This window comes from Panthera uncia, assembly GCF_023721935.1.
Source record: "Panthera uncia isolate 11264 chromosome E2 unlocalized genomic scaffold, Puncia_PCG_1.0 HiC_scaffold_19, whole genome shotgun sequence".
Taxonomy (NCBI): domain Eukaryota; kingdom Metazoa; phylum Chordata; class Mammalia; order Carnivora; family Felidae; genus Panthera; species Panthera uncia.
This window is the reverse complement of record NW_026057588.1, coordinates 25,879,044-25,899,850: the sequence shown is the minus strand read 5'-3', so window position 1 is coordinate 25,899,850 and position 20,807 is coordinate 25,879,044. Positions and strand designations below refer to the sequence as shown.

At 40.3% G+C, this 20,807-nt stretch overlaps 1 protein-coding gene and 1 non-coding gene across 2 annotated transcripts in view; both read right to left on the bottom strand.

Moving 5' to 3' along the window:
* Positions 1 to 586: 586 nt before the first annotated feature.
* HEATR3 (HEAT repeat containing 3) overlaps positions 587 to 20,807 on the bottom strand; it is a 61,816-nt gene continuing 41,595 nt past the window's right edge. The window contains exons 15-16 of the mRNA XM_049621700.1: positions 1,639 to 1,730; positions 587 to 1,169 (exon numbers count right to left, since the gene is read on the bottom strand). Of these exons, the coding sequence (XP_049477657.1) occupies positions 1,067 to 1,169; positions 1,639 to 1,730 (195 nt within the window). The 3' untranslated portion in view covers positions 587 to 1,066. The remainder of the gene's footprint in view (positions 1,170 to 1,638; positions 1,731 to 20,807) is intronic.
* On the bottom strand, positions 5,659 to 5,765 carry LOC125916214 (U6 spliceosomal RNA). Its single transcript, XR_007455832.1, has one exon. It is a non-coding gene; the product is annotated as a U6 spliceosomal RNA (small nuclear RNA).

The following is a 20,807-nucleotide window of genomic DNA, read 5'->3' as shown; positions in this document are numbered from 1 at the left end:
TTAATGTTTATTTCTGAGGCAGAGAGAGACAGAGCATGAGTGGGGGAGGGTCAGAGAGAGAGGGAGACACAGAATCCGAAGCAGGCTCCAGGCTCTGAGCTGGCAGCACAGAGCCCGACGCGGGGCTCAAACTCACAAACCGTGAGATCATGACCTGAGCCAAAGTCGGTCGCTCAACCGACTGAGCCGCCCAGGCACCCCTATTCCACCATCATTTAACAGTGGGGTATAAAGATGTGTCCTGGTGGCACATCTTTGGACTCCCAAGGGGTAAGAAGGAGGAAAGAATGATCAGGGAAATGATCTGGCTCAATATATTTCAAAGTGCAAAAAGTGCACATCCCTCCCATCCCTATTTGTAATAGTGCTGCATTCACGTGTAGCAACCACTTCTGTTCTAAAACTGTTCAAATCCATTTCACTGCCATCAGGAAGCTGAGAAAATTTGACTCCAATGGAGGATTATGCTTATCTATATAGTACTATATGACCTATAATACTATATGATTTTCCCAAATCACTAGGAATTCCATATCTTACTATCAAATATGAGAAACCCCTAAATAATGTTCTCTTACTTTTATTTCTTTTGTAGCCATTCCAACTCATAAAATATGCAAGAAGCAAGAAAAAAGGAAAGTGCATAAGAAAGTTTCTTGAAATGTCCCTGTGGAGTTGGACCCGCCTTCATGTGATACCGTATAATGTGCTTCCAGGGTTAGAGTAGGAAGATAAAAACTTCACTCATTAGAAGTCACACACACATTTGGAAAAATTTCAACTTCAAGCACCCATTTGAATTACAATACACAAAAATCTGTGTTTCTCAGATTGTCAAAGATTAAACAGTATAATAATACCCAGTGCTGGTGAGGGTATGGGAGAAACTAGTCTTTTTCACTGTCCATGGAAAAATAAAGTGGAGAAAAAGCTTTAGAGGACTATCTTGGTCCTATCTATCAAATATAAAATGTGGATATCCTTTGACCCAGTGTATTAACTTGGCTCCAGCTGCCGTAACAGAAAACCAGAGACTGAGTGGTTTCAACAACAGAAATGCATTTTCTCACAGTTTTGGAGGCTGGAAGACCAAGATCAAGATGCCATCAAGGTTGGTTTCTGGTGAGACCTCTCTTCCTGGCTTGAAAGTGGCATCTTCTCCCTGTGCCCTTACATGTGCACATGCAGAAAGAGAGAGAGCTCAGGCGTCTCTTCCCTTCTTGTAAGAACAGCAGTCATATTGGATTAGGGCTCTACCCTATGACTTCATTTAACTTTAATTACCTCCCTAAAGGCTCTGTCTCCAAGTAGAGTCACTTAGGGGTTAGAGCTTCAACATATGAATGGAGAAGGAGGTCACAAATAGAGTCCCCAGCACCCAACAAATCTACTTTTAGAAATTTATCTTATGTGGGGCACCTGGATGGTTCCGTTGGTTAAGAGTCTGACTCTTGATTTCAGCTCAGGTTGTGAACTCACAGTTTTGTGAGTTCAAGCCCCGCATCAGGCTCAGTGCTGACAGTGTGGCGCCTGTTTGGGATTCTCTTTCTCCCTCTCTTTCTGCCCCATCCCTGGTTGTGCTCTTTCTCTCTCTCAAAATAAATAAATATTTTTTTTAAAAAAAGAAATTTATCTTACATGTTTGCATGTGTGCACAAAGATCTCTGAATAAGAATCTTCCAAAGTTGCTTTGTGTGCAGTAGCCAACATAAGCATACATCAGGAGGGGGCTAGTTAAACAAATTAAGGTACATTCAGTCAATAAAATATTACTATGCACCTGTTAAAATAAATGAACCAGCACTAAACATGTTGACATAGAGAAATCACTAATACATCATTAAGTGGAAAAAGCAAGGTGCAGAGCAGTGTATAGAATATGATCCAATTTCTATTAAAACAACAAAAAAGCTTAAGCACCAATATTTTCTGGAAGGATTTGTAAGAAACCATTGAGAGTCATTACCTCAGAGGTAATGGGGGACTTGGAGCATGGCAGGGAGGGGCTGTCCCTTCTACCCTTCTGTACTCTGTGTACTCCACCTGCCTACACTGCTGTGTGGAGGTATGTGACTTTTGTTTAAAAATTGGGGTAAATTTCACATAGCAAAAGCTTCACCATTTTAACCAATGAGAAGGATATGATGCAGTGGAACTTAGTTCATTCCCAATGTTGTGCAACCATCACCTCTATCAAGCTCCAAACATTTTCATCATTCCAGGGAGGCAGGTACTCCTCATCCTCCCCTCCCACAGCCCTTGGTAACCACTAATCTGCTTTCTGTCTCTATAGATTCACCTATTGGGATATTTCATATAATCATATAATATGTGGCATTTGTTCCTGACTTCGTTCACTTAGATTAATGTTTTCAAGGTTCATCCATGTTGTAGCATGCGTCAGTAATTTATTCCTTTTAATCCTTTTTTTTATTTTTAGAGAGAGAGAGAGAATCTTAAGCAGGCTTCACACTCAGCAAAGAGCCCAACATGGGGCTCGATCCCACGAGTTGGAATGAGTTGGGCCAACATTCAAGAATTGGGCACTCAACCAACTGAGCCACCCAGACACCCCAGTACTTTATTCCTTTTTATGGCTAAATAATATTTCACTGTATGAATATACTGCATTTCGTTTTTTCAGTCATCCATTAATGGCCATTTGGGGTGTTTCGTTTTGGCTACTGTGAATAATGCTGTAATGAATATTCACATACAAGCTTTTATTTTAATACCTGTTTTCAGTTCCTTTGGGTATATACCTGGGAGTGGAATTGCTGACTCATCTAGTAATTCTATGTGTAATTTACTTGAGGATGAATGTTGCTTTTTATTGTGTTTAAATATTTAATTTCAAGGGCACGTGGGTGGCTCAGTTGGTTACGCATCCACCTTGGGCTCAGGTCATGATCTTGCAATTCGTTAGTTCAAGCCCCGCATCAGGCTCCGCGCTGACAGGAAGAGCCTGCTTCAGATCCTCTGTCCCCCTCTCTCTCTGCCCCTCCCCAAATTGCATGTGCACGTGCTCTCTTTCTCTCTCAAAATAAATAAATTTTTAAAAAATACTTAAAAAATATTTAATTTCACACCACAAATTAAACTGTATAGGACAAGATATTTAAAGATCTTTTAGTATAGTTTTGTATTAAATGGACATTGTCAATGGACATTATTTATCTAAATTAAAACAGCAACTTGGATTTAACAATATATTTTGCCCTAGGGCCTACTAGATATCTTGTATAAAATGGACATCGATGTTCTTGCTGTCGAAAAGTGTCTCTCAAAAGTATTCTTTTGATAACCCCAATATCCTTAGATAAAATACAATGCAATAAATAGTAATTATTCTAATTTTAGAGATATTGTTTGCTCATTCAGAAAATAACTATTGACCACACCCATTCGGGGCTGTTATTTCAAAAAACATATAAAATAACAAATGTCAGCAAAGACATGAAGAAACTACAACTTCTGTGCACTGTTGGAGGGGACAGGAGATGGTGCAGCTGCTATGGAAAACAGTATGGAGGTTCCTCAAAACATCAACAGAACTACCCTATGATCCCGTAATTCCATTTCTAGATATATACCCAAAAGGATTGCAATCAGAGACTTCATTATATATGTATACTTTCATAGCCCCATTATTCACAGGGTGGAACCAACCCAAGTGTCCATCAACAGATGAATGTGTAAGCAAAATATGGTGTGTGTCTCTTGATAGATAGATGATAGATAGATAACATAGATATAGATAGCTAGAGATAGCCGTATAGGAAAATAAACACACACACACACACACACACACACACACACACACACACACACACTGGAATAATATTCAGCCTTAAAAAGGAAGGAAATTCTGATGCATGCTAAGACATAAATAAACCTGGAAGACATAATGGTTTTTGTTTGTTTTGTTTTGTTTTGAGACAGAGAGAATCTTAAGCAGGCTCCACACTCAGCACAGAGCCCAACCCCACGACCCTGGGATCATGACCTGAGATGAAATCAAGAGTCAGACACTCAACCAACTGAGCCCCCCAGGTACCCCTTGAAGACACAATGCTAAATGAAATAAGCCAGTCGGAAAATAACAATTATATGGTTCCACTTACATGAGGTACCTGGAGTAGTTAAATTCATAGAGAAAGGGAGTCGAATGGTAGTTGCCAAGGGCTGGGGGGGAGTTAATGTTTAATGGGGACAAAGTTTCAGTTGGGGAGAGTGAAAAAAGTTCTTGAAATGGATGGTGGTGACAGTTGCACAACAGTGTGAATTTCCTTGATGCCACTGAACCATACACTTTAAAAAGGTTAAAATGGTGAATTTATGTTATATATATTTTACCACAAAGAAAAGGAACATACACATACACACAAAAGTAAATAAAAATAACTACTGAGCCCCTACTAAGGGCACTGAGGGTCTAGTGGTGAACAAAACATATAAAACACAGTCCCTGCCTTTATAGAGCTTACTATCGAGTAGGGGAGATAAATAATAAATAAAAAAATCAACACACACACACACACACACACACACACACACACACACACTTATAGCCATATACATGTATATCTTTATAAAATCATATAGTGTATTTTTAAAATACAGGTGAGCATTTTTTTCTGTAATGTTCTTTTCTCCACAGTCTTAGACATCTCTCAGTGTTAGTCCATGTGACTACTTGCCTCCTTTTTTAACTCCACACAGAACTGCACGTGGAGACAGGGCTGTAGTGATATAGCCATACCCCTGTGAAAGTGACATGTAGGTAGCTGGCCATCTTTTGCTGGTATAAACACTGCTCTCAGGAAGATCTTCCTAGAAGCTCATGTCATTCTACCTCTTAAAAGCAGGTCGTTTAATAGCAACTTTATTTGTATTTTTTTAATGTTTACATTTTTTCTGTATTTATTTATTTATTTATTACCATGTATATAGATTTTATTAGGATTCCAGTTCAAACAAACAAACTGGAAAAAAAAAAGATTAAATACAGTCATTTTCAGACCATGAAAAGTGATAAGATTTGCTGCCAGTGGATCTGCACTACAGGCAATACTAAAGGGTGATCTTAAGACAGAAGGAAAGTGAGGTGCAGGGAGGAACAAGGAGCAATTAAAATGTTAAATATGGGAAATAAAATGAATGAAATGACTAAGCAAAGTGAAATTAACAAAGGTGACACATACAAAAATCAACTGCATTTCTAAATTCAAGTGGCAGTTTGCAAATAAATTTTATGAACAGAAACCATTCATAACAGATTCAAAATATCAGATTCCTAGGAATTAGTTTAACAAAATCTGTGAAAAACTTCCTAACAGAGTATAATAGAATATAGTGGTAAAATTTTTAAAGTCCTAAAGAGACAGAGATATATCTTGATTCTAAAGTAGAAGACTCATTATTGCAAAAGTGTTCAATTCTCTCCAGATTGCTTCTGCTTTCAAAACAATCCCCAATTTTTTTCTGTGGAATTTTGCAATATGATTTCAAAATAGAAATGCCAACATATAAGAATAGCAAAGACAATTTAAATAGACAAAACAAGGTGGGGAGACTTGCTGTACTAGATATCAAGATTTATTATAAAGTTACAGTAATTAAAACAATATTTTATTAGTATCAGATTAGACAGATCAAAAAAACATAGAACACTTCACGAATTTGCCTGTCAACCTTGTGCAGGGGCCATGCTAATCTTCTCTGTATCGTTCCAATTTTAGTATATGTGCTGCCGAAGACAGCACTTATCTTTATTTTTGAGAGAGAGAGAGACAGAGCGTGAGCAGGGGGAGGAACACACAGAGAGGAAGACAGAATCCAAAGCAGGCTCTAGGCTCTGAGCTGTCAGCACAGAGCCCGACTCGGGCCCGAACATGAGTTCTGTGAGAGTTCGGGCCCGAACTGTGAGATCATGACTTGAGCCAAAGTCAGACACTCAACTAACTGAGCCACACAGGGGACCCTTTAATGTTTATTTTTGAGGGGGGCGGGTAGAGAGAGCAGGAGATCCAGAATCTGAAACAGGCTCCAGGCTCTGAGCAGTCAGCACAGAGCCTGACTCAGGGCTCGAACTCATGAACCGCGATATTACGACCTAAGCCGAAGTTGGACACTTCACTGACTGAGTCACCCCGGGGTGACTTATCTTTATTGTTTAAATGAATCCCCAGGGGTGCCTAGGTGGCTCAGTCGGTTGAGCATCTGACTTCGACTCAGGTCATGATCTCACAGATCGTGAGTTCGAGCCCCGCGTCGGGCTCTGTGCTGACAGCTCAGAGCCTGGAGCCTGCTTCGGATTCTGGGTTTCCCTCTCCCTCTGCCCCTCCTCCGCTCATGCTCTGTCTCTGTCTCTGTCTCTGTCTCTGTCTCTCTCTCTCAAAAATAAATAAACATTAAAAAAAATTTTTTTTAAATAAATGAATCCCCAGACCTATCCAAGTAATCATCAAGGTGATCCCCCTTGACAGATGCAGAAAAGGAGGCTTGGTTTAGATAAGCAAGTTCTTATAAATTTTTTTATACTTGTTGTCTCTCCTAAACGAAAACACTGTTCTTCAAACCAGGGTTTATTATTGCTCTGATTTTCCAGGGTCTCATTTCATCTCATTCCTGCTGTGTAAGAACTTAGCAATTGGCTTTTCAGCTGTACTTTCACCCGTAGTTCAGCAAGAATTTCCATCCACACACTCCTAGATTAGATCTCAAAACTTAGCCTTGAAGTTCGCTGTTTGGAGCTGAGAACCCACCGGCAATTTTCAGTTTGAGGGTGAGAGATTTCCCTCTTGAACTTGCCTCCCCTGTAACTGGCAGTGACATGACTAATGTGGGGCGTGTCGTCAGATTTTCCCACTAGAATTTTTTTTAATTTTTAATTTTTTAAGTTTATTTATTTTTTGAGAGAGAGTGTGTGTGCAAGCAGGGGAGGGGCAGAGAAAGAGAATCCCAAGCAGATCCTGCACTGTCACCACGGAGCCCGATGCAGGGCTCAAACCCATGAACTGTGAGATCATGACCTGAGCCAATATCATGAGTCCCACACTTAACTGACTGAGCCATGCAGGCACCCCTAGAATTTTTAAATACATTGTCTTCCCAGTTCAAACAACTATATTGTTCTGATCCTAAGTAGACGAAATATAATTTAATCTCAAATAAAATTAATTTCTATTAAATAGAGATATAAACTGACTTAAGTAATCTTTGATATCTGCAGAAGGAAATTAATTTGATAACTGGAAATGAGAATTATCTTCTATCCTAAGGCGAGAAATCTAAGATAATCGCCTTGCACATTGACTAACGCTATTCCATGAATGGCTAATGCACAAAGCTATTACATACCCCGAATGTAAATTTATGAATTTATAAATCTCACACATGCACAATTTTCTCCCCTCAAACACAACTTTAATATATGCCTTGTGTTGCTTTGGGTTCTCCCAGAAGCAGACACTGAGCCAATGTGTCAAGTGCAAGGAATTTATGTGGCAGGTGATCCCAGGAGACATCAGCATGGGAGAAGGGAAATCAGGTAGCGAAGGGAAGGCAGCAATAAAGTTTTGTTTTCAAACAGGGTCCCAGTGTGAGTGACTAAGACTTAATCCTGCTGGAGAACTCTGGGATCTCAGAGCCACCCCACAGAGGGGGCAAGAGTGCTGGGTATTTATTTACACACTTCTTCCTGCCAGTCAATGATGGAGGGATTTTTCTCAGGGCGGCGGGTCAGGGGGTGGGTGAGTTTCATCCACTCCTTACACTTCTGAGCTGTCATGTTGGGGCCAAGGAGGACCTAGGGGCCAAAGAAAGACCTCAGGCAAGGAAGTGGCAGGGGACTGGCTGCTGGACGTCAGGCCAATGTGCACCAAGGGGGTAAGGATGAGGGTAGATGTGTGCAAAGCAGCATTGCCACACCTTTCTTCCTGAAACTTCTAAGTAAACTTAATGGCCTCTTTTCTTCTTTTTCCCCCAGAATTTATTCCGCCGTCCATGTCATTACACAGATCAGAGACTCACAGGTCTTTCATTCTCTACGGGGACTCTGCAAGCACCCCCCTCGCATAGACAGGGAGGAACAGGGACTTGCTCACCTCTTCATCTCTAGCAGGAAAGAGCGTGGTGAGAGCTACAGGACACGTGGCTTCCAGATGCCTGGTGCTTTCTAAAGCCGTCTTTAAAAATCTAGAACACAGGAAGTTTTCTCAGGTTGCTGGTTGTCATTTTTCTTTCCAAATGTTAAAAGAAGAAATTTGGGCCAATTTGGGGAATTAAAAATACAAAGTTCTTGGGGTGCCTGGTTGGCTCAGTCGGATGAGCGTCCGACTTCGGCTCAGGTCATGATCTCACGGCTCGTGGGTTCAAGCCCCACGTCAGGCTCTGTGCTGACAGCTCGGAGCCTGGAGCCTGCTTCAGATTCTGGGTCTCCCTCTCTCTCTGCCCCTCCCCCGCTCACGCTCTGTCTCTCTTTCAAAACTAATAAATAAATATTTAAAAATTTTTTTAAAAATACAAAGTTCTAAATGTATATGACCCTGGGTGGCTCAGTCGGTTATGTGTCCAACTCTTGATTTCGGCTCAGGTCATGATCTCACGTCATGGGATGGAGCCCTGAGTCGGGCTCTGTTCTATCAGCGTACAGCCTCCTTCAGACTCTCTTTCTCTCTGCCCCTCCCCTGCTCACGCATGCTCTTGAAATAAATAAGTAAACACATAAAAAAATAAATGTATATGTCAAATGGTTTTAAGTACTAAAGAAGAAAAATACATCAGAGAAAGGGTATATATATACATATATATATATATATATATATATATATATATATATATATAGTTTTTCTTTTTACCCTTTAGCAATTCAAACTCCAGGATCTTGTGCCTAGTCATACAAGTAACAGAATATTCACTGCAGCATTATCTGTGGTAGCAAAAGACTAGAAACAATCTAGATATCCATCTACTTAAGAACATTTGTATAGCATTTAACATGTTAGGCACTGTTCTGTGTCTTACAAATATTCACTCACCCTCAACAACAAACCTATTCAGTGGCACTGTCATTATTCATTATTACCTTTTTCAGATGAGAGAACTGAGGTGCAGAAATTAGGTCACTTGTCCAAGTTTACACAGTGAGAAGGGGGTAGAGTCAGGATTGGAGCCCACACTGTCTGGCTCCAGAGTCTAATCGTTTAGATTCGAGATCAGGGCTGGCTTCCTCTCTAAGACAAGACTAAATTATGGTTCCAACCCTTCAATGGAATTCTATAGAGCTGCCAAAAAGAATGAGGGCAGTTCTGTACATGTTGATACAGAAAGATCTCTAAGATATTAACTAACAGCATCAAGGTATTGAACAGTGTGAAGAGTAAGCTACCAATCGCATTCCAAAACAAGAGAAGAACAAATATATGTCCTTTGTTATACGAAGAGAATTTCTGGAAGGCTAAATGCAAAACCAGTAGGGGTACCTTTGGGGGAGGAAATGGAAGACACAAAAATTTTTCACGGACTTTTCTGGCATCAATTATTTATCAGATACATGTAAACCTGTTTTATGATATGTATGTTAAATATAACGTTAAAAAATTAAAGGAGGGGCACCTGGGTAGCTCAGTCAGTTAAGCATCCGACTCTTAGTTAGGTCATGATCTCACTGTTCCTGGGATCAAGCCCTGCATGGGGCTCCATGTTGTCAGCACAGAGCCTTCTTGGGATTCTCTCTTTCTCCCTCTCTCTCTCTGCCCCTCTCCCACTAGTGCTCTCTTTCTCTCTCAAAATAAATAAATAAGCTTTAAAAGCATAATAAAAAAAATAAAACTTATTTAAAAAAATTTAAAGGAGTTATAACTTCTTTCAATAGAGCAATGGGAAAAGGTCATGTTTTGAATTTTCCAGAACTTACTCTACCTTATAATTCAACGTGAAAGACCAAAAGTGAAAACTTCCATATCGTGCATATGGCTTTAAATTTTGGAGGAAGGGGATGGTTTATCAGGATATTTTATCGAACTGTGAGATGCATTAAATTCATGTGCAAATTTTAGTGAAAATAATTGCATAATATAGTTGATTTTGTTATTAGAGTGTGTAATGTTTTAAACACTGAGACAATTTTAAACATTTTCTGACTTTGTACACTGATGTTTGTAATAAAAAAGGAAAGGGGTGCCTGGGTGGCTCAGTCGGTTGAGTGTCTGACTTTGGTTCAGGTCATGATCTCATAGTTTGTGAGTTCGAGCCCCGCATCCGGCTCTGTGCTGACAGCTCAGAGCCTGGAGCCTGCTTCAGATTCTGTGTCTCCTCCTCTTTCTCTGCCCCTTCCCTTTCTTATGCTCTGTCTCTGTCTCTCAAAAATGAATGCACATTAAAAAAAATTTTTTTTTTTGGGGCGCCTGGGTGGCGCAGTCGGTTAAGCGTCCGACTTCAGCCAGGTCACGATCTCGCGGTCCGTGAGTTCGAGCCCCGCGTCGGGCTCTGGGCTGATGGCTCGGAGCCTGGAGCCTGTTTCCGATTCTGTGTCTCCCTCTCTCTCTGCCCCTCCCCAGTTCATGCTCTGTCTCTCTCTGTCCCAAAGATAAATAAAAAAAAAAAAAAAAAAATTTTTTTTTAAAGAAATAAAAAAGGAAAAAAGTCAGGCAATGATTTCAAACAGTTTTGTAAAATCATTTCAGCTCCATGTCCTGTACCTGTTCTACTGTCTGTAATTTAAAATCTGGTGGCCCTAAAAATGATCCACTATTCCAATTAGTTCAATAGCATTCACTAAAAAAATTCTTAATTTCTTTTGATTTTACTTGAATAACTTTGTCTTTTATGTTAAATAAACTCCAGAAATTGGTCCCTATAAATGAGAGTAGCAAAGTGTTTTTCCTGATTTCATACTAAATGGAAGTAATTAAAGAAGCTCCTTTATTCAAAAGAATTTGTGCTTTTCATGGACAGGCATATATTGCTGAAAATGTTAAAATTTTAGGGCAGCTGTGTTCTCAAAATTAGGATCCCTATATAAGATTAGAGAGGATAAAAATACATTTAAGCAAATACTGGAAACCACTTGCTTATAATTTCTCACTCTGCATAGAAAAAGCATAACTCAATTTAATTCTGTTCATTAAATTAAGAAAATGCTCAATTAAGTGAGCCAAAATAGTTTCAATTAAAGATACAAATTTCTCTAATAGGGCAAAATTTGAGAATCTTCTACTATATAAAGACATAACATTTTTTTGGTTAGATAGTAAAACTAAGGTGAACTTTTTTTTTTTTTCTTAACTAAGGGAACTTTTAACTAGAAAAAGCATATAACCCAAGACCTGGAAACTCTCAATGCTTCTTACCAACAGAAGTAGTAAATGGGTTATGAGGATAGGGGGGAAAAAACCAACATCCTTAAAAAGGAAATTAAAATTTTCTAGGCAAATTCTTTCTCAACTCAAACTACAGGTATGTTCTACCACACTTGGGCCTTAGTTTCCCATCTCAAGAAATAGACCATTATATGATTAGTTCCAGAAGCTAGAAACCAGGTGTCCCCTTGGGATTTTTTCTTTTTTTTTTTTTTTTAAGTGTATTTATTTTTGAGAGAGAAACACGTGCTCACGTGGCGAGGGTAGGGGAAGTAGAGGCAGAGAGAAGGGGAGGGGCAGAGAGAGAGGGAAAGAGAGAGAATCCCAAGCAGGCTCCACACTCTCAGCACAGAGCCCAATGTGGGGCTTGAACCTATGAACAGCGAGGTCATGTCCTGAGGTGAAATCAAGAGTTGGACCCTTAACTGACTGAGCCACCCAGGCACAGGATTTTCTTTTGCTCTATCGTCCACATCCAATGCATCACCAATTCATTCATTCTTTCATTCACTAAGAATAAATGAGCAATGGTGACTCCAACCCTCAGCTGCCGCCTGGTCTCTTTTTGCCCTTGACAAATCCCCCTGAAGACTCCCCCCCACACCAGCTTCACTTCCCCATCTTCCTCAAATCTGACTTCAGACCTGGAATCACTTTGTAGAGACAGCTGTTGCTAATATCACCAGTGACATCCATGTGCCTCAACAGTGGGACCTTCTTCATCTCTCCTCTCAGTGGACCTTAATCCATATTCCACATGATTGGCTCTGTCCACGTTCTGAAAGCAATCTTGTGGCTTCCCTGCCTTTTCACTCTTCTGGATTTTCTCCTACCTCTTAAGTTATTCCTTCTGTGTTTCTCTTCAGGTTCATCCTCCAACCAGGACATCTTCAAGTCTTGGTCTCAGTCCTCCTTTTCTCTTTTTACCTCTTTCTAGACTAGCAGTTCTCAAAGTGTGTTCCACAGATCCTTTTAAGGGTCCCACAAGGTCATAACTATTTTTGCAAAAATATGAAAATGTAACTGCCTTTTTAAAAAATTTTTTTAATGTTTATTCTGAGAGACAGAGAGAGTGTGAGTGGGGCAGGGGCAGAGAAAGAGGGAGACACAGAACCCAAAGCTGGCTCCAGGCTCTGAGCCATTAGCACAGAGCCCGACACGGGGTTCAAACCCATGAACCGTGAGATCATGACCTGAGCTGAAGTCAGACGCTCAACCAACCGAACCACCCAGGCACCCCAATTTTTAAAGATTTTTAAGTAATCTCTATACTCAATGTGGGGCTCGAACTTACAACCCTGAGGTCTAGAGTTGCATGCTCCACTGACTGAACCAGCCAAAGGCCCCATGACTTGCCTTTTTTGCTGTATTGACATATTGATCTGTAGACACAAAAGCAAGGGCTCATAAAACTGCTTATGACTACTATGAATCAGGGCATTGGCACCAACTCTACTAATAGTAATTGTATTCTTCCCTATCATGCACTTACAGAAAAAAGAGGCAGCTGTACTTAAGAATGTGCTTGATGCTGTATGTTAAGTATACTGGAATTTTATTTATTTTTAATGTTTATTTATTTATTTTGAGAGAGAGTGAGAGTGTGCATGCCAGAGCAGGGGAGGGGCAGAGAGAGAGGGAGAGAGAATCCCAAGCAGGCTCCACAATGTCAGCACACAGCCCAATGCTCAGCTTGATCCCAATGAACCATAAGATTGACTCAAGCCAAAATCGTGAGTTGGACGCTCAGCTGACTGAGCCACCCAGGCACTCCAGTAGACTGAAATTTTTTAAAATGTGCTTAATGAATTAGTAAAAAGTATTAAATTTTATTAAGCCTTGACTCTTGAATACATCTCTTTCCATATAGATTTCAGTTTTTCTAGCACTTTTACTAAAAGGACCATTATTTCTCTATTGAATTAATCTGGCACCTTAGTGGAAAAGCATTTGGCCATATAATTATCGGTCTGTTTCTGGACTTTCAATTTTATTCCACTGATCTTTATGTCTTTCCTTATGACAATATTGTACTGTCTCAATCACTATAGCTTTACAATAAGTTTTAAAAGCAGGTAGTAGAAGTTCTCCAAATTTGTTCACCTTTTAAAATGTTGTTTTGGATATTCTAAGTCCTTTGCATTTCCACATAAATTTTATTTTTTTAATTTAAGTTTTTTTAATGTTTATTTTTGAGAGAGAGAGAGAGACAGAGAGAGAGGGAGGGAGGGAGGGAGGGAGGGAGAGAGAGATACCAAGTGGGGGAGGGGCAGAGAGAGAGGGGGAGACACAGAATCCGAAGCAGGCTCCAGGCTCTGAGCTGTCAACACAGAGCCCGATGCAGGACTCCAACTCATGAGCCATGAGATCATGACCTAAACTGAAGTCAGATGCTCAACTGACCGAGCCACCCAGGCGCCCCTCCACATAAATTTTAGAGTCAGGTTGTCAATTTCTACAGAAAAGCTTGCTGAGACATTGATTGGGATTGCCTTGAAGCTATACAGCAGTTTGGGGAGAGATGTCATCGTCCAATCCATGCGCTTTTTCCATTCATGTAGGTTTTCTTTAACATCTCTCAACCATGTTTTGTAGTTTTCAATGTACATCTATTATGTATCTTCTATAAATTTATTCCTTCATACATTTTTGGATGCTAACACAAATACGATTATTACCTGAATTTCCTTTTTGGATTCTTCATTGCTAGTATATAGAAATACAACGGACTTTTTAATGTTGATCCTGTATCCTGTGATCTTACTAAGTTTACTAATTCTAGTAGCTTTTTTGTATGTCCTTAAGAATTTTCTAAATACATGACAACTGCAAATAAAGTCAGTCTTGCTTCTTCCTAATACATATTCCTTTTACTTATCTTTTTTTTTTTTTTTTTTTTTTTGCTTTATTACACTGGTTAGGATTTCCAATATAATATTGGATATAAGTGGTCAGGATGAAAATCCTTGCCACATTTCTGATCTTAGGCAAAAATAATTCAATCTTTCATCATTGAGTATGACGTCAGCTGTAGGGTTTTTGTAGATGTTATTTAAATGGTTAAGAAAGTCTTCTACTGCTAGTTTGCTAAGAGTGTTAGATTTTTTTTTTCAAATGCTTTTTTTTTTCATCTATTAAGAGGGTCATATGGTTTCCACTTCCATTCTGTACAAATAACAGAAAATGTGAATCAACTGGTTTAAGCCATAATGACTTTTTTATCTTATAAAAAATCCAGTGAAGGGGGTGATTAACTCCCTTCTGTGGCTGAAAGATGGCCCCAGTAAGTGCTACTTTTGTGTTCCATCGTTTGCAACATGTTGTTCTGATTGAAGTATAGGAGGAAAATCTCGACTCACAGAGATATGATTAATATAAGCCAACCACGGTAATTCCATCCCCTTATCAGTGGTAGAAGCAGAAAGAGGTATTTGACCCAATTCTGCCTGCTGACATGTGAGGATACAACAGACTGGCTACATGCTGACCAATTCTGGCTCCTCTTTTGGGGCACAGACTAAGACTCCATTTCTCAGCCTCCTATGCTGTTAGGTTAGGGTGGGGAACTGGTTTTGGCCAATGCAATGTGGGCAAAAATAATAGTTGCCACTGTGGGGCTTAGCCCTAAAATGCAAGTGAGTTCCTTAGGTCACTCTCTCCTTAGTCACCCATAAGGCTAAAAGAAAATGACTCCAATATCATGGAAGCATGTAAAAGAAGGATCCTAGATTCCCAAGAGAGCCACCCAGCTTGCACAGAACTGGAATGTGAGTGGGAAATAAATTTTTATTGTGTTGAGCCACATGGTCATTGGGATTGTTTGTTACAGCATATAACATCAAGTACTATGGCTGATACAGAGGGGAGGTTTGCTGCGGGGGTTTCTGAGACAAGTATTCAGCCCTTAAAGAGACAAAACAAGGAGAAAGTCCCTTTCCTGGCTCTGGACACTGATGTCTCCAGCCGTCTTCCAACCACAAAAGGGAGCTACCCTGTATGCTGAAGAAGGAAGAAAAAAATGGGGAAAGAGACTGGAGATCTGATGATGCCAATGAGCTTCTGAATCAACCAGCCTTCACTGGATTTTATGTGAGATAGTAAGCTCATTACAATTTAAGACAGTAGATCCATGTTTTCTGTTGTTTACACTCAAAAACATCTTATCTGATACAATAACAGAATAAACTCATCAGTTTTCCTCCAGCCTACTCCTCTTCTGGTGTTTCCTATTTTGGTGAAGGGTTACACCATCCAACAAGTTACATAAGCCAGAAACTTGAGTCAACCTTGATGCCTTCCTCCATCTTGCTGTTTCCCCCCTTGTGTCTAATCCATTACCACCTGCTGTTGTAACTTTCTACTTCATCAACACCACCCTGATCAGAACCAACACCACCTATTTCCCAGACCACCCCAGTAACCTCCTGGCTGGTCTACCTGTTTCTCTCTGGTTCACCTCTAATCTTTTCTTCACTTCGTAGCCAGAGCAGAGGTTTCCAAGATTGTAGTGTGATCATATCATCCCTCTTCTCTGTTTCTGCTGAAAAGTATTTGAAGGACTTTATTTTCCCATTTGCTTGTAAGATAAAGATGCGCCATCTTAAAAAACCCTGGCAGTCTGGACCCCACCTGCCTCACTATCATACCCAGCAACGAACACCCACCACAGGGGAGCTTCTACTGGCCCCTCATCCTTGTCTCACTCTCTCTAGCCCCAGGATCTTTGTACATGCTGTTCTCTCTTCCTGGAAACTATTCTCCCTGCTTTTTCCCTTAGTTAACTGCTTCTATCGTTTCTCAGGAAAGTCTTCCCTGGTCTCCCATGTAGCTTCGTAGCATCACGTACCCTCCCCCTTGGTAGCATTTGTCATATCTAATTTTACATAGATTGTATGTCTCCTACTAGCCCTTAACCTCTGTGAGACAAGGGCTGTATTTGTTTACCTTGGTGTCCTCAGTATCTAGCAGAATGCCCAGCACACAGTTAGGAGCTTCAATAAATCTGAACAAGAATGAAATGCTCTTAGGGCACCTGGGTGGCTCGGGTGGCTCAGTTGGCTCAGTCGGTTGAGCATCCGACCTTGGCTCAGGTCCCGATTTTGTGGTTCATGAGTTCAAGCCCCGCATCGGGCTCACTGCTGTCAGCCTGTCAGCACAGAGCCTGCTTCAGATCCTCGTCCCCGTCTCTGCCCCTCCCCTGCCTGCACTCTTCCAAAAAATAAATTTAAAAAGAAATTAAAAAAAGAATGAAGTGCTTTATGAAGAAAGGGTAAGCGCTCTTAGTGTCTAGAATAGTGACCCCTGATCTTGTCTAAAGGGTTAGAGAAAGTTTCCCTATGGAATTGCTAATCAAACTGAGTTTTTGTTTGTTTGTTTGTTTTCAAGATTTTATTTGTAAGTAATCTCTACAGCCCATGTGGGGCTCCAACTCACAAGCCTGAGATCAAGAGTGTTCTACTGACTGGGCCAGCCAGGCACCCCTGGGAGTTCTGAAGGACGATTAGGATAACTAGATGAAAGGGGAAAGGGGGAGGGGGCCTGGGGCAAGGAGGAAGAAGCCCGGTAGTGGGTATGCATATACATGCTCACACAAATGAGTAAAGGACAGAATGGCTTAAGCTTAGAGTGAGGCAGAGAGCAGAACAGGAGACCAGAGGGTCAAGCAGGACCAGACTATGCAAGGAGTTATGGGTAGGATAATCCTATAATTTAATGTCTAAACTGGAGTACTTTTCAGCCTTTTAAATATTCATTTTCTAAGTTTTTATTTTAATATAAGTTCAAACAATGAGAAGTTGCAAGGATGGTTCAGAGAAGTCCATGTACCCTTTCCCGATTTACTGTTTGTTTACCTTTTGTCCGTTTGCTTCATGATTCTCTCTACATTTATATATAAATGATTATTTTTCGGGATCACTGGAGAGGAAGTCAAGGGACATCCTGCCCCTTTACAAGGACATTCTCTTTCATGACTACAGTGATAGAAACAGGGAATCTAACACTGATAAAACGCTATCATCTACTCCACATTGCAAGTTGGACATGGTCAGTTGTCTCAGTCCATTATAGCTCTTTCTATCCTGGTCCCAGCCCCAATTCTAGATCTCACAGTGTCTCATCAATTTATTTTAATCTTCATCCAGGGCCGTTTTGGCAGTCAAATACAGTGCCATCAATAATTATGCTGGGGGACGCCTGGGTGGCTCAGTCGGTTAAACATCTGACTTCAGCTCAGGTCATGGTCTTGCGGTTCGTGGGTTCGAACCCCACATCTGGCTCTGCGTTGTGGGCAGTGCAGAGCCTGCTTGGAATTCTCTCTCTTTCCCTCTCTCTCTGCCCCTCCCTGACTCACACCTGCTTTCTCTCTCAAAAATGTAAGTAAAAAATAAAAACTTTAAAAAAATAATAATTACGCTGGTCTGACAGGCACAATCCTAGTCAGGCAAACCTGGCCATGTGGTCATGCTACTTGCAGGATATAGCAAAGGACTTGAAACTTTGTATCTTGTGAGTAATGGAAACCATTGAAATGATTGCACATAAAAGCAAGTTAGAAACTTGAGTTACTTTATGTTTCAACTACTTTCACTTCATTCATTGGGAAGAAAAACTAAAATGGTGGTAAATATCTGTGTAATATTTATTAAGAAACAATTGCATCTAGAGTTGCTCAGAATACCTTCTAACTTAAACCTTGAAGAGTAACCAACTGCAGTACAAAATTGCAATTCTCAACCTGATGTCCATAAATCAGGTAAATAAATCAAATAAATCCAAAAACACTCTGAATCCCTAAGCAAAATATAAAGGTATGTGCATGTGGTGATTTCAAAATATGTCTACTGGGGCACCCAGCTGGCTCAGTCAGTAGACCATGTGACTCGATCTTGGGGTTGTAGGTCCAAGCCCCACAACAGGGGTAGAGATTTCTTAAAAATAAAATACTTTGAATACTTACAAATAAAAAACTTTGAAAAAAAATATATCTACATCTAACAATTCTTTAATACATCTCACTTCAAGAAGTGCAACTTAGGGGTGCCTGGGTGGCTCAGCTGGTTAAGCATCTGACTCTTGATTTTGGCTCAGGTCATGATCTCATGGTCTGTGCGTTCAAACCCCGCATTGGGCTCTGTGCTGACAGTGCAGAGCCTGCTTGGGATTCTGTCTCCCTCTCTCTCTGCCCCTCCCCTGCTGGCGCACCAGCTCGCTCTCTCTCTCTCAAAAATCAATAAACATTAAAAAAAAAATTTTTTTTTTAAAGCGCAACTTAATTTTCCTCTACGTGAGTATGGATTGGACTTAGTGACTTAACATCAAATAAAAATGTGGCAAAAGTGACTATGTAACTTGTGAGACTAGTTTTCTCCTCCTCTCTCTTGGAACACTGACACTGGGGGCAGCCAGGTGCTATGTCATGATGACACTCACAGTGAGGAATGAGGCCTCCTGCCAACAGCCATGTGAGTGAGCCACCTTGGAAGAAATCTTCCAGCACCGGTCAAGACTTCGGTTGACTGCAGCCATGGCCAGCATCTTTGCTGCAAGCTCGTGAGACCCTGAGGAAGAAACACCCAGCTAAGTGGCTCCTGAATTCCTGGCCCACAGAAACTAAGAGATAATAAATTTCATTATTTTAAGCTACCAATTTCAGGGTAACTTGTTACACAAAAGATAATTAATGCAGTGCATTTAGTTGAGGAGTCTATGGTTTTCATCAGATTCTAAGTGAAATTAATGACCTGAAAAAGGGTGAGAATTACTACTGTAAAACAAGTACTAGATTTCTAAGTCTTTGGTCCTCATCCTAGAGTTTCTATGGGCTTATGTATGTATTTATTTATTTTCCTATGAGTTTATTTTGTATACAGTTTGGGATTAGGTTCAACAAATGAGAAGATTAAACTCTCCAAACCACCGGAAGACTCAAAAGAATGTTTAAAAATGCTGTCTCGAGAACAGGCAGAGAAAAGCAAACCTTACCCCAACCTATCAAACTAAGATCTAACAGAACATCTAATAGAAATGAAGTAGTTTTCATTTTCAAAAAGAAAAGGCTACCATTAGACCTAACGATGATTCTGACATAACAATACATTCATAAATTACTGTTACAGAAAAAAGCCAAGTTATAGAACAGTATGTTCCCATTATAGAAACAATGTATTATTTGATGGATGTATAGATGGATATGTCCAGAAAAAGTTCTAGAAAATTAACAGGCATTTTCCGGCTATATGCAGCAAAAATTCATCGTGGCTATCAAAAAAATAAAGTTTAGGGGCGCCTGGGTGGCGCAGTCGGTTAAGCGTCCGACTTCAGCCAGGTCACGATCTCGCGGTCCGTGAGTTCAAGCCCCGAGTCAGGCTCTGGGCTGATGGCTTGGAGCCTGTTTCCGATTCTGTGTCTCCCTCTCTCTCTCTGCCCCTCCCCCGTTCATGCTCTGTCTCTCTCTGTCCCAAAAATAAATAAAAAACGTTGAAAAATAAATAAATAAAGTTTATTATAAAATTCTAGGGCAGGTCACAAAATTGACAAGAAGGGAGGCGGATCAGGGTCTATAAGTGGACAGTAAATACAGACACAGGGCACAATGGACCCAGTGCAGTCATAAGGATGGTCTAATAAGCTGCCCCAGAAAAGAAGACACCATTTGTCCACAGGCTTCACAACTTTCCAAGTCCTATGGTGGAATCATCCAAGAGGCCAAGAATTTCTTTGGTAACAGACAATCTATGAGTGTCATGGTCTACTTAGAAGACTTAAAGCATTAGTAGGACAGAAACAATGAAAAACTTTCTTTTGAAGGGACAGATGTATGGGCTACACATGTACTAGAAATCCATACTTTACAAAAATCAAATGGCACAGACAAGGAGTCTTCTGCTCAAAGTGGATATTTTAAAATACTATAGTATGATTTTATTATTGTTCCTGAAAATAAAGAATTTCTGGATATTGTGAAGTGAGTTGTAAAATTGCTCATGTCCTATCTATTGGCTAAATACAATCAAATATTGGTCCATGCAATTTCAAAAAGGCAGGAAGCAAGCCTCCAGCAGAACTGGGTGAACAGGAATGCCGAAAAGATAAGGGCCCTTCCCTATCCTGACAACTCAAAGGTACTTCTTCAAAAGGCTAAATAAAAGCAAGAGATAAAATTGCAAATAAAGAAATGTAATTAAAGGACTGATATTTCAAAATCAATTCTATTTTAAAATAAAATAGGGCGCCTGGGTGGCTCAGTCGGTTAAGCGTCCGACTTCGGCTCAGGTCATGATCTCACAGTTCGTGAGTTCAAGCCCTGCATCAGGCTCTGTGCTGACAGCTTAGAGCCTGGAGCCTGCTTCAGATTCTATGTCTCCCTCTCTCTCTGCTCCTCCCCGATCATGCTCTGTCTCTCTCTCTCCTTTAAAAATAAATAAAAACATTAAAAAAGTTAAA